At 40.6% G+C, this 13,975-nt stretch overlaps 1 protein-coding gene across 10 annotated transcripts in view; it reads right to left on the bottom strand.

The window, feature by feature from the left end:
• The window catches only part of LOC117561490 (disabled homolog 2-interacting protein-like), a 232,662-nt gene that overhangs the window by 201,791 nt on the left and 16,896 nt on the right, over positions 1-13,975 (bottom strand). For 7 of the 10 annotated variants that reach the window (XM_034238950.1, XM_034238949.1, XM_034238946.1 and 4 more), the window contains exon 2: positions 5,156-5,280. In XM_034238950.1, coding sequence (XP_034094841.1) covers positions 5,156-5,280 — 125 coding nt within the window. Of the gene's footprint in view, positions 1-5,155; positions 5,281-9,039; positions 9,058-13,975 lie in introns of those variants that run through there. The other 3 variants (XM_034238951.1, XM_034238947.1, XM_034238952.1) reach the window with 2 other exon arrangements.

The following is a 13,975-nucleotide window of genomic DNA, read 5'->3' on the forward strand; positions in this document are numbered from 1 at the left end:
CTGGGAGTCCCAGCAGCTGAAGCCAGTCCCCAACTCCGGGGACTTCCGGCCGGGGACTTCGGGTGGCAGTGTCACTACCCGATCTGCAGATCTGCCCGATCTGCAGTGCGCATGTGCGAGATGGTCCGCCATGTTGGAGAACTCCGGACGGCAACCAAGAAGGACAGCCATATGCCATACATTTTTGCATACATTCACAGTAAATATTTATTCAGTATGTTAGCTGTCTAACAGAAGTTAAATTCATTTCTCACTTATTCTGACAATGTACTTAACCCCAAATAAAAGAACCCAATAAAAAGAGTTGTTAAATAATAGTGAAGTCACGTTGTAATAACAATAACTCATCTCTCTCGAGTTTTATTTTTCAGCTTTGCCAAAAGCCACTGTGTCAAGTGTCCTTCTTGGGTTGCTGTCCGGAGTTCTCCAATATGGCGGACCATCTCGCACATAGCACTGCAGATCGGGCAGAGCTGCAGATCAGGTAGTGACCATGGATGTATAATAAGAACTGGATACAGCGTGGGAGGCGGGGCCTCATTCATTCCTATGAGAGATGCTCATTGGCGCATGATGATAAAATGGCCTAACTTTTGAGAGAGTGAAACGTCACAGATTACCCGGCATGCCTGAGAAGTACCCATATGTGCGCAACTTTAACCAAAATGCTCGTTCACATCAAGCACGTCAATTTGCGTACACGTAACAGAACCGCGCGTTCATGACAGCATGGTAATGATTTGTTATTATGATGGATTTGATATTAACGAGGCGGCAGTTAGCAGCTAGCGGCTAGCTAGTAATTATGCTAAATTACACATCAATCGTTATGTACTTATATTACGCTGTAACAGGATCTAGTGATATCCAAGCAACAGAGCTTCATTTAGCATGAAATAATTATTGCACTGTGTGTATATATACTGTATATATATATATATATATTAAAAAATATATATATAAAAAAATCCATGTCCAATAGAAGCAATACTCCGTCCACTGATAAATATATTCACGTCTTTATATATAAAACTGTAGGGGACAGACAAATTTAATATATATATATTAGGGCTGTCAGTCGATTAAAATATTTAATTGCATGATTGTCCATAGTTAATCGCGATTAATCGCACATTTTTTATCTGTTCTAAATGTACCTTAGAGGAATATTTTTCAAGTTTTTAATACTCTTATCAACATATGAGTGGACAAATATGCTTTATGCTAATGTTTATTATCATTTGAACAATGACAAATATTCTCATGAATATTAAACACAACAACCTCTGAACATTACAAATATTCGCCTCAATTCAACCTGGAACCTCTCTCATACAATAATACAATACAACTGGTGTGTGTGTGTGTGTGTATGTATGTATGTATGTATGTATGTGTGTGTGTGTGTGTGTGTGTGTGTGTGTGTGTGTGTGAGATGGATCGTTGGAGCTATGTGCAACTCAAGGCATATGCTCGAACGGGAGCTGCCTGGACGTTGCAATCATGTTGCGCACTATCCGTGCTGAGTGTGCTGACTTTTCGTACAATGTCCCACTGTCTGGCTGCCTGCATAAAGTCAAGTGCTCGGCGCAGTTGTGGCGAAATGTCGCTCCTCTGTTTTCATTTAAATAGCTCCTTATATCCGTTAGCGCAGCTAGCTAGCACCAGATGCTAACAACAACAATGCACGTAAGGTCTCTCTCTCGCTCGGGCCACACATACACACACCCTCCCGGTCCTCCCAATAACCAGTCGGTGCCTGCCGGTGAGCGTGGAAGTGTGGTCTGCCACAGGCGGGCGGCAGGAGCGGGGCTGTCAGCATCAGCTTGTAGATGGTATTTTAAACTCGATGCGCTCTGAAACTACGGGGCGGCCGAGGAAAAAAAATACACATGCGTTAATCGCGTTAAAATAATTAGTGGCGTTAATTTTTTTTTGGGTTAACGCGTTAACTTGACAGCCCTAATATATATATATATATATATATATATATATATATATATATATATATATATATATATATATATACACAGTGCAATAAGCTTCTTAGTGCAATACGAAGCTACAGGGACGTTAATCTAACGTCGGTAATATTAACTTTATTTAATACAACATTTACGGTACAAGATTTAATCATACAGCCCATGTAGTATAATAATGAATTACAGCAAACATGTGCAATATATCCATTATTACAGCTCCGTGGGATGGCAGTAAGACGATATGGGTCCGTTCTTATTGTGCATCCATGGGTAAAGATAAACGCAACTCACATTGGTTTCTCAAACAGCATCTCTGTAAACTACGTGTATTCACTGAATTTCACTTTCTGCCTTTAACGGCTCGTTGTAGCTCCAGCCCCCACCCTCCCTGTGAGCAGTGTGCTCTGATTGGTCGGGACCATGCTGAACACGTAACATGAATGTGCCGGGCGGCGCGGTCCCGTGGGTTAGATGCGCGTTCATAATGCAGAGGGAAATAACTCTCAGAATAACGTTATTAGCACATTTTTACAACTTGAGGAACGAATGTTTTTAATAAGGGCTATACAAGTGTTCATAGCCTACTGGGTAGTTTATTTAGTTTAAAAAAATGATCCAACGATTTACAGACCACTCTTTCCCCATGTAAGTCAATGGGAAAAAGTGTTTCCGGGCCTGGAAACCAAACGGAAGTGTAGTACCGCCGTTAGGCCACCACGAATATTTTCATCTGAGTCCGGCGCACTTCCTGGGGGCTTGGGAGTGACAGGCAGTATAGATGAGAGTAACAAATGCGTCACTTCCGGGCAAAAATAACGTCTCCGCCCACTTTTGGGGGAAAACAACTCTCGGCGGTCAATACAAATTCTGAAGTTTTTGCCAATCCGATCAGAAATTTAAGAAAACCGGAGATTTTTGGATCATCAAAGAGCCCGATTCCAATGGCCAGACAGGCAAACAATTGCATTAAGCCATTATAAATCGACGATCGGGCTCGATATATGGTTAAATATAGCAGTAGGCTATCGATTTTCATAGATGAGAGTAACATCGGCGTCACTTTACGGCCCCGCCCACTTTTGGGGGAAACAACGCTGTCATTTCAATGGCGATCGAGCCTGAAGCCACAGAGCTCTTCTTTTACTGTCCTTTCTTCTTAGAGGAAGTACAGAAACACTGAACTCTGGATTATTTTTAATGTTTGATGTGCAATAAACGACACGGCAGCTTGTTGGCATGATACAACTATTATGTTCCGCCTCGCTCATGAGAGTAACAGCTGGAGAAATTACAGCCTCGCCTACTGATTTTAATGTAACCATATATCAAGACCGATTGTCGTTTACCAATGATCAAATGTAATTGTTTGCCTGTCTGGCCATCGTAATCGGGCTCTTTGAAGATCCAAAAATCGACGGTTTTCAAAAAAAAATTATCGGATTGGCAAAAACTTCAGAATTTGTATTGACCGCCATTCAAATGACAGCGTTGTTTTCCCCCAAAAGTGGGCGGGCCGTAATTTTTTCTCGGAAGTGACGTAGGTGTTACTCTCATCTATAGAGTGGCGAAGTCACGCCCATCTACTTCCGGTCCATGGGACCTTATTTCGGAAAAATAATGTATTGAAGTCAATGGAGAGAGAAAACTTATCTTTCGATCCCGTTTGAATTGTGCCATGAATTACACATATGATGTTTGTAAATCTTAAAAAATGATTTCCATGTCAAAAAATTCACAGTTTGTCGTAAAACTGTTGAAATATAAGACTATGAAAAATACGCAACTAGAAAGACTACAAATCCCAGAGTCGCGTAAGTGATGCCACAATTGTTTTCCTCCACTAAGAGATAGCTAAGATCAGCGCCATATAGATATAATCTATCTATATGGCGCTGGCTAAGATAAGATAACTTTAACAAGATGCCTGTGTGCTTAGTACCAGGTTGTTATTACCAGCAATGGGTCTTGCTCATTCTTTCGCTTCCCGTCTGATGAAAGGACCCGGAGTGGCTGGATCAAGTTAGCTACCTAGCTAGTAGCTAGCACGTTAGTTAGCATTACAGCCGTGTCATTTTTATTAGCCTTAACATGAAGTAACATTAAGTAACCCAAAATGTTAAACAGTAAGAGTAGTAGTCATATTTCGTGAACCCTTTGAAGAGTACTGTCACCGGTGTGATCATTCTATAATACACCATTTAAGCCCGGGGGAGAAATGCTAACGCTAGCATCGGCGATCGCCGATCTTTTCTACTTCATGCTATCTGCACAAATGGTTGACATTAAACATTAAAAAGACCAGGCAGTTCAGAGAGAATCAAAGGAAGGCAGGCAGGCAGCTTTGCATGACATTCTTCTGGACGTGTTTCATTGTGGTGATAGTGAGGGTAGTCAATCCTTTTGTTGACAAGACAGTAGTGACAGCCATCTTGGTGACGTGTGTTGTTCTGCTAGACCGGAGATGTAGTTTATTCAGCGTTTCACACAAACAAATGTGTTACTTCACAGTTTTACGACACTTTTTTTTTTTTTGGACCTGCAAAATTATCTTTTAAATTGACAAACATCATATGTGTAATTCGTGGCACAATTCAAAAGGGATCGAAAGATAATCTTTCTCTCTCCATTGACTTCAATACATAATTTTTTCAAAATAAGGTCCCATGGAGGTCCACCGGAAGGGGAGGGACTTCGCCACTCTATACGCCGTGAAGTTGTTTGCGGCCTGCCAGTAAACCCAAAGCAGAAGAAGAAGAAGTGACGTCAGCGGCTTCATTTGCCTAATCCTCCCCCAGGGACTTATTCCGGTGTGAACGCGATCTGTACTTAGTTCATGAGAACTAAAGAGTTCTCATGAACTAAGTTCTCATGAACCTTTGTGGGGAAAGTACTGCGGTGTGAAAGCGCCTATTGATATTATATGTATCATAACCTGCATGTTTATCTAAATTGTAGTTCTTGTTCTGTTAAGTGCCACATTGTTCAAGCACTTTGAGCTGCATCCTATGCATGAAAAGTGCTATACAAATAAAGCTTGATATTAGTATCAGTAAAAAGCAGAATCAAATGTGATTACATTGACAAGGACAGAAAGGATGAAGAGGAACAGACGAGGATAACAATGGTGACACAGTGGGACATGACAGACAACAGATAGCACTGTCTGCTCTCACCACCTCCTCCTCGTTCAGTAGCAGCATCTGACCGTCACCAACCACGCAGTACTTCGGGTTCCACACACTCTGCTCTTCATAGGAGTGGCCGCGCGACATCCAATACCTCGATGGACACTGCACGTCTAGAAAAGAGAATCACACAAAGGAATACATCAGGTGTGAAGGTAGAGATAGAAATAAAGGAATAGCTTACATGTTTGTCCAATTTGTAATACATTGCATCAGGTTTTATAGTAATATCCTAAAAAACAATATATGGATGAAGAAGCGAGAAAGGGGTGAATAATACAGAGTTGTTGTGCCCCTGAGAACTACATATGTAAACGTGTAAATAACTGTTTTGCTCAGAGAACACAATAATCATGTTCTTGTTGAGAAACCCCACTGAAATAATGACTTCTTTCATTTCAACCATTCTGTGGATGTCAGTTGAAGGAAGTATACATATAAAGGAAGAGAGACAGGCATACATTGGATCCTCCTGCATCTCCAGTGATGAAGTGACATAAATCTCAGAAAAGCAATCGTATGCTTTTTCACACAGGAAGCGCGATCCATCAATTCTTACACATGGGTTACTGTTCCAGAGACACTGAGCTACATCAATCAGCACAGAGCATAATCCAAGAGTTTCATTACAGATCTGCTTTGAGGAGGAAATACAATCCTTATTAGCATATCTAGTGTTCTCTCCTCACACTGCAGTGCATAGGGTAAAAAAAACATTTTCTGATGGACAAACACATGTAACATCCACTGCTGAAGCTATTATGCAAATGTAGTTATTTAAAATCGTCAGGGACATAATGCCCTTTTTTGTGTCATTATAATATGCTAAGCATGTTATGGAATACCCCGTGTTTAGGTTTATGTTTCAATTATTATATTTTATTGTGATTCATGATAATAATAACCTGTACAGTAGGTGGGGTTTTGCCCTTTAATTTGGGACAGGTGAATAAGTGTTTTTTAAGTTTCAACTGCATTATACAAAAATATTGTTTAAGTTTTTATTTCATATGTTTTGAGCTTCCTTTAAATAAGTGGACGACTATTTGGATTATTTTGACTGATATTGCAATTGAGATATGATTTCACAATAATAGGGAATTATCACTTTGGAAACATTATTTACAATATAATTGAAAAATGTATTAAAATTATATAAAAATGAATACCAATAGTAGATTGTGACTTCTCTGCAGCTCCACAACACCTCATATTTTCACATATTTGGCATTTACAAAATATTGCATTAACTATGATTAGGATTTCTGATCAAATTTCAATTGATTGTGCAGTCTTGCTTTTAATGTGGAAATGCACTCGTATTTTCTAACCGCTCCTTACATCCACTTTACCATTTCAAGGTCTATCAGCTGTCGGTTGGTGTGCAGTTCAGCTGGAGACTAATTAGTGGTGTATGTGCCTCAGAGCGAGCTGTACATTGATGCTCGTGCTGCTAAGAGGGGAAGTCCATACAGAGCAGCTTCCCTGCATGATGCCTCGATGCGTTTCATCATATGATGCACAAAACATGCAATATATATGGGGCCATACTTGATGGAAAGCAACGGAGAAATCACTGAAAGTGTGGGTGTACTTGAGATAATTCACAGAGGCATAATCCTGTCTAATTCATACTCCAAAGTTTCAATGCTTCTTGGAGCAAACTTTAAAACTGGAGATTTCATTTTTGTTCCTGGACATGTAAAAATCTGTAAACAATGTTTTTTAGAGACTCTTCATTTGTGCAGTTTCTTCTTGTGGAATTAGAGATGCGCGTAATGCACGGTAGGTTTCACGACCCTGTCACTAGTGTCTTTTTGATCATTTTTCCTTGGTGACTTATCCCAGGTAGCCTCATTGCAGAGTCATTAGACTGTGTCAAACACATTAATGCACAAGCACACACACAGATAAAGCCATTACATACTGCATCCCTCTGATCAGCTTACAGTCACGCTGTGGACAGGAGCAGGTCAAACACACACAGTTTTCCATTTAGCAGAGCTTCTTTAGAGACAGAACTACAGAACAGAACTACTTTCATCCTGGTGTTAATTAAATTATGCATTCCAGAATCCGTTCTACAAGATTAATAGTTATGAGTGGGACAGATAAGAGGTGGAAAGCAAGAAATATGGAAATGAAGGACTGTTTTGACAGCTTCTTTCTCAATCTGTAACTCCATTTCTTTAAATAAAGCAAGGGGTGAGATGAATCTGCTTCACAGATGAGCCCTGAGTCTTGTACTCTCATAATGTAAATCTCTTAACCAACAAAGCTGTTCAGCACCAACAACAAAAGGAAGAAAGGACAAATATAATAAAAATGGCAACAATACAAACTGGCAAGACCAAGGACATAAAGAAAACAAGTAGCAGTGCAGTGTACTCCATTTCTCTGATGGAACCCATTGCCTCTGCTTGACAGACATAGCCAAGGACAACTCGCTGATGTGATATAAGTTGTATGGATTTTTCTTCATGTCCTTGGTTATTTATCGATAAGGTTTATGACAGGTATTCTGCAGTCTATCAATATTTTGCAGGCACTGCTTTCTGAGGTAGTGGGCAAGGTGAATATATACACACAAACTGTATTTCCACCATAGAAACATTCTGCAGACATTTTACTGGCTGAGGCTCTATCAGGCAAGACAACTAGCTCTATGATCAAAGCTTATTCCATCTACGCAGAATCAGAAAAGGTCAGGTGCATTGCCAAGTAGGTCAACACATACAGTAAAGACAGTCAACGAAGATCAAAAAGGACCAAAAAAAAATCAGAAAACTTTAAGAAAACTATAACATTAAAATATAGCAATATTTACATAAAATATAGATGAAATTAAGATACACCAGTAAAAATAAAACAGAATACAATTAAATATGTGGAGTAAGAAAAACCGGAATATTGCAAACCTAAAATAAATTCATTTTCTAGAAGCCTGTACATAGCTTTAGCATAGAGAGCATGGACTATCAAATGATACACATCTAAAACAACCTCCCACTCCTTAATAGTAACAGTTGAAAAAACATCACCAAAAAAGGACAACTTTTGTCGCGTTCACACCAAAAAGAGCCGGTACTAAAATTAGTTCATCATGAGAACCTTTTTACCCACACGAAAGTCCCTGCTCTCGAGCAGGGACTTTCGTGCGGCTCTCTTGTGAGAAAATAGCTATATTTCTGATTGGCTGGGCGGATTGCAAACCACGCCCCGTAAAACTCCCAAAAAGTTTTGTGAAGCCGCCATTTTATTATCCTCGCATTAGCATTATTAGCATTAGCCCAGCGCAGAAACGCAGAGAGACTAATTTATGGCAACACAAAATAAAACATGGGAGCGGTGGAGATGAGGAGGTGTCGGCGTTCTGGCGATTTACTCGGAAGGCTTCAGTAGAAGCTGCTGGGAGTCCCAGCAGGCCGGGGATTTTGGGCGGAAAGTATACGCCGCGAAGTGGTTTGCGGCCTGCCAGTAAACCCAAAGCAGAAGAAGAAGAAGTGAAGTCAGCGGCTTCATTTGCCTAATCCACACCCAGGGATTTATTCCGGTGTGAACGCGATCTGTATTTAGTTCATGAGAACTAAAGAGTTCTCATGAACCTTTGTGGGAAAAGTACTGCGGTGTGAATGCGCCTATGGCAACCTTATGCCAATACAAACTGTAGGCCTACCTACAGGAACAATGACATTTCGCACTGCACTAGCGCACACAACGCTACTTTGCAAATGTTTACTTGTGAAAATTCTGTACTCACTTGACTAATCTGTGAATATTGGTAGGCTACTTCTTTGCTCAAACTATAATATCGCTGCCCCACTTTTCTGCTAAAAGTTGTCAAACATTGAGCTCAATGCAGTCATACTCACAACCAGTCCCAAACAGCAGCAAGGCCTCAAACACCTCACTGACGGTAAAGGCGTTTGAACTCACCGCAGCCCGCGGGATAATCCACAGCACATAGCAGTTAGCATGCTAGCTAGCCACCTGTTTTGGTCACGGGAAAGTGGGTGTGTTTGATTTGTGTCACCTGGTATGAGCCCCCCCGAGTGGTGCACCCCATGTGTACCTATTCCAATGGCACAACCTTTACCCATAATTTAAATCCTTATTATATTACATGAATGTATAGAGGACCGCAGTGACGCGTCCTAAAACCCGGAAGTAAACTTCTTTCGGTTCCTTCGTCAAAAACACAATGCAATTTCTCCATAGGATTTTGGAAAATAGCTCGAAATAAGGTCTGTGGTTGACACACATTTAAGAGAAGGATCACGTTTTGTTCAGCCGGATAATATCCACATGTCAACCCTACTTTTATAATTTTTGAATCATAAATCTAGTCGCCAGAAGCAAAATGCTAACGTTATGCTATACACGAACTACAAGCTAGTACAGCAGCAGGGTCGCACGACTTCAACGTCACGCCAATTTAAGATCGTTTCAACCTCAACTGACTTGCACTGAAACTGCACTTTGAACACTTTAAATATATTAACATTTTAAACTGTATACCCCGGTTATCTAGGCCCCTTTTTGTTTTGTTTAATGTATACCACGTTTATCTAGGCCCTTTTTGTTTTGTTTTATGTATACATGTCACACTGTGGGAAACGATATTTCGATATTTCTGGATGTATAATACATGTAGAATTTTTGACAATAAAGCTGACTTTGACTTTCGCGCGCTTGCATATTTTAACAAAGCTTTTCATTTGAGCCACACTGAATTTAACTAGAAGTCATGGCTGTGTCAATTACCAGTCTGATATCGTTTTACTAAAATGACAAGAAGAGTGTAGATAGAGGAGAGAACTACTACAAGTCAGGGCACGTAAAACAGTGCAGCCTAGATGAAGGTGTGCTTACCGGTGTTGTCAGGGCTAGCATGAGGGACAAGGTTTATAGTGTCGGCGAGTAGTGATAGCAAGAGTACCGTTAACCTAGAGTTAATTTATTCACATTAGTGACATTAATTCCCATCAACAAATGTTATGTGTCACATGAAATCTTTATTACAAATATTACACACCAGAAAACATAGACATATCCATGAAATAAACATATAGTAGGCTATAAACAATTAAAGGGATAATGGGGAAGGCATTACAAATGTAAATATATTTTAAATAATAAAACGTGAATGCCCACGTGGAGAATGGAAATGCAGTCATGCGGCTGCATTAGCCATCTTTGCCATCCACAATTTCAGCTGCACTGACACCCCCTGTCAGTGGAAGAAGCCAAAGGCAGCTAAACGTACGCATTCAGTGGAGGAGCTATTTCCTCCAACCAATAACTCATTCAACCCGCTGACAAGAGAGCCCACCTCCGAAGATCGTGACTGGCTGAGGGACAGACTCGGGGGCAGGTTCTCAGGAATTTCTTGACTTCTCTCCCCCGAGCCAGAAGAGGAACACTACAGCTTGGAAACACTTACTGTTCCTGAAATTATCAAATCTGTTGGGCATCAGGGACCTGAGGCAATTGTGGCAAGCATGGCATTGTCTGAGGAGCAACAGAGGGCAATTCAGGTGGCTACCACTGGTCAGCGAACCAACCCAAACTGGCATTTGTTCAGGAAAGGAAGGTTGACTGCCAGCAACTTTGGAGCTGTCCTGAGGTCAAAGCGTGTGACTGCTTCCCTTAGTGCCAGGGTGCTAGGGCAACAACAGGCCCTTGGTGGTGTTTTGTCTGTACAGTGGGGGACTATGAATGAATGTGAGGGCGTCAGGGCATTCACCACTGCAACCCAGATGCAGGTCCATGAGTCAGGTTTGTGGCTCTCCCAATCAGGATTGTTGGGGGCATCTCCAGATGGTCTGGTAGGGTCTTCCGCTGTGCTGGAGGTAAAGTGTCCCTATGGAGCCAGGGAAATGACAATGAGTGAAGCATTGCAAATCAAGGGCTTCTGTGTCATTAAGGAGGGAGAAACATTCAGCCTGCGTGAGGAACATCCTTACTGGCACCAAGTGCAAGGTCAGCTTCACCTCACTGCAAGAAAGAAGAAGAAATTAAGAAATTGTGAATCGTTTTGAATTTACATTTACTCACCTTTGCAATGTTGTTGTTGTTAGAGTGTTAGGTTTCCTGTCAGCTTGTCTGTTGGGAAGATATCAAATATTAGTTTCATGGAAGTCACACCGTCACATATAAGAGCATTAAGACATACAGTACATAGGCTAAAACAAAAACATCTAGATATAACCTTGCACTTTGATAAGTCTCGTGAACATTTTCACTATTTTGACATTTTTATAGATGACAATTGAACTAAAGAAATAAATGGTAGATTAATCCATATAATGAAAATAGGTGTCAGCTGCTACACTAATTATAATAGTTATATTTCTTAATTAATTAAGATAAGATATTACTGTATTGATCCCAATTTGGGAAATGTTTCTGTTGCAGCAGCATAACAAGAAAAACAAAATATAAGTTATTATATATACAAAAGTATGTGAGGGATGGAATATTAAATTGAATATAAATGTAAAATGTACATGTGATTTGACGTCCAAGAGAAGCTATGGAGCAGAGAGGTCTCTGCCAGCCAGAGGTGATTTGTTATTAGTAGGGATGCACGATATTGGTTTTTTGAAACCGATACCGATAACTTCCTGCTTCTCAAGACCGATACCGATAACCGATAATAATATAATATATATATATATATTAAATGTACCTGTAGTTTTTGCACACCTGGTGGTAAAAAAAAGACTAGTAGTGAGCAAATGACATGAGCATTACTACTATGAACAAAACTAACCCTGGGGTTGTCTCTGGCAAACTTCTTGCCTTTTTCAAAAGCCTCGTCGATAGGTAAAAGCCCCGGTGCCTTTGCAGCTGGCTTTGGATTCGCCGCTAGTTTAGCAGCGCAGGCGTCTTCGTACGCTTTTAACACACCATCGTAGCGATTCTTTCACACACAGTGACGTCACAGCTACCCACAATGCAACGCGCGCCATATATTGTTTTATAAAGACGCAATTTTTCTGGAGGTGCAAAAATCCTGGAGATGCTAATATAAACAGCTAGCTAATGTAGCCAGACAGAGTGCACTAGGTTTTTTTACTGAATTAACGACCGAAGAAATCGCTGCATGTCTTCGGATTACATCTCTGGACTTGAGGGATGTGCTCTAGGTCGTTACCAGCGTAAACTAGAGCTGTGTGGGTTGTTGGATGTACAATGTATGGAATTACGACCCTCAAAAGTGGCCTTCGGTCGATTTTGGCATCTACGTCTATCTTCTGGAAACACCAGGTGAATACCCCACTTGTCACAATAATATTATCATGCCAATGCATATATGTGGTATTTTAGAGTTGACTATATTGATTAAGGCAATCGACTATGATATTCTGTATGCACCTCGTGTGAAATGGTTGATACCGGAAGTACGGTGTCGCCCTCGGCCCAAAACCCGTATGTGTGTGTGAAAGAATGGCGATGTTTCAGGTGACTAATCAGGTTGGAAGTATTATAGCTCGTTGCCTTTTTCCCTCCTCGTGGAACTTCTGCATTGCATTTGTTAATACAAATAGCAAGCGAACTATCTAACTCTGAAACTTTGAAATAGTCCCATACTACCGACGACATGTTTGTTTACTGTCCTGGCTTCACGGCCGCACACCATTTACGTCACAGCCAGGCATGAGTTAGGGAGCGCTGGATTTGTGAAGAACTCCCCTCTTCCTAAACCACTAATACCACAGTACTGGCAAAACGGGAGGAGCCGAGTGAAAAACAAGCGCCCCTCATCCCAATCCACCCACACCGCAGTATTTTTTTCTTTTTTTTTACCCAAAAAAAAGATTGTATATTATCGGGGCTATTAATACTTTTCGGACCGATAATTATCGTGCCGATAAGTTATTAGCACCACTAGTTATTAGCACCACTAGTTATTAGTTCAATATGTCAAACTGATTTCCCTGACTACAATCTTTAGTTACATGGTGAAACGTTATGCTGCTTGTACTAATTAGACTTATCATATCATATAAGCGACACAGGTTTTAATAGGATGTATTCATTATCTTTACTTATGTTGCAGTCTTTTCAGCAGCGCCATCTCTAAAACGGCGATACAGTCACTACCCATCATTTAAATTTCACCGTGACATGGACAAAAATGTAACGTCAGCTTACCTCATAGCACGAATCCAGACTCTCCTTTGGAAAATATTGGCCGAGAAACGATAGAACGAGCACGTTTCATGCGAAGACCTGTGGCTGCAACCCGGAGCAAAGCAGCGCTAGCTTTAGCTAACGTTAGCCAACGAAACGAACTGCCGAGTAAGATTGGAAAACACTGCAATTAATTGTTCTATAATTTGTAAAACTACGGTGTTAAAAACAACAATTTCAAAAATACAAATTCTAATGGTCAGATATAGATATACAGATACTAAAGATACTACAGATAGATACTAAAGATAGGCAGGTACTTGCTTTGAAGCAGAACACGGGGGGAAACAAATTTAGCGGGAGTGTTTACGTGTTCGGCGTAATGACGTACAACGGCCTCGACAATTTCTGTAGTCCTATTCAGCCACTCGGTAACAACCATCGTTTTTCAGACACGTAAACTCTTCAAAAATCACCAGTGGGGTCACTGCTGATGTATTTAATGTCGTAGAACAAAACGTGATTTATCTCTTAAATGTGTGTCAACCACAGATCTTATTTCGAGCTATTTTCCAAAACCCTATGGAGAAAATGCATTGCTTTTTGACGAAGGAACCGGAAGTGCTAAAAATGCTAACTTACTTCTGGGTTTTAGGATGCGTCACTGCG

The sequence above is a fragment of the Gymnodraco acuticeps genome, unplaced genomic scaffold, assembly GCF_902827175.1.
Source record: "Gymnodraco acuticeps unplaced genomic scaffold, fGymAcu1.1, whole genome shotgun sequence".
Taxonomy (NCBI): domain Eukaryota; kingdom Metazoa; phylum Chordata; class Actinopteri; order Perciformes; family Bathydraconidae; genus Gymnodraco; species Gymnodraco acuticeps.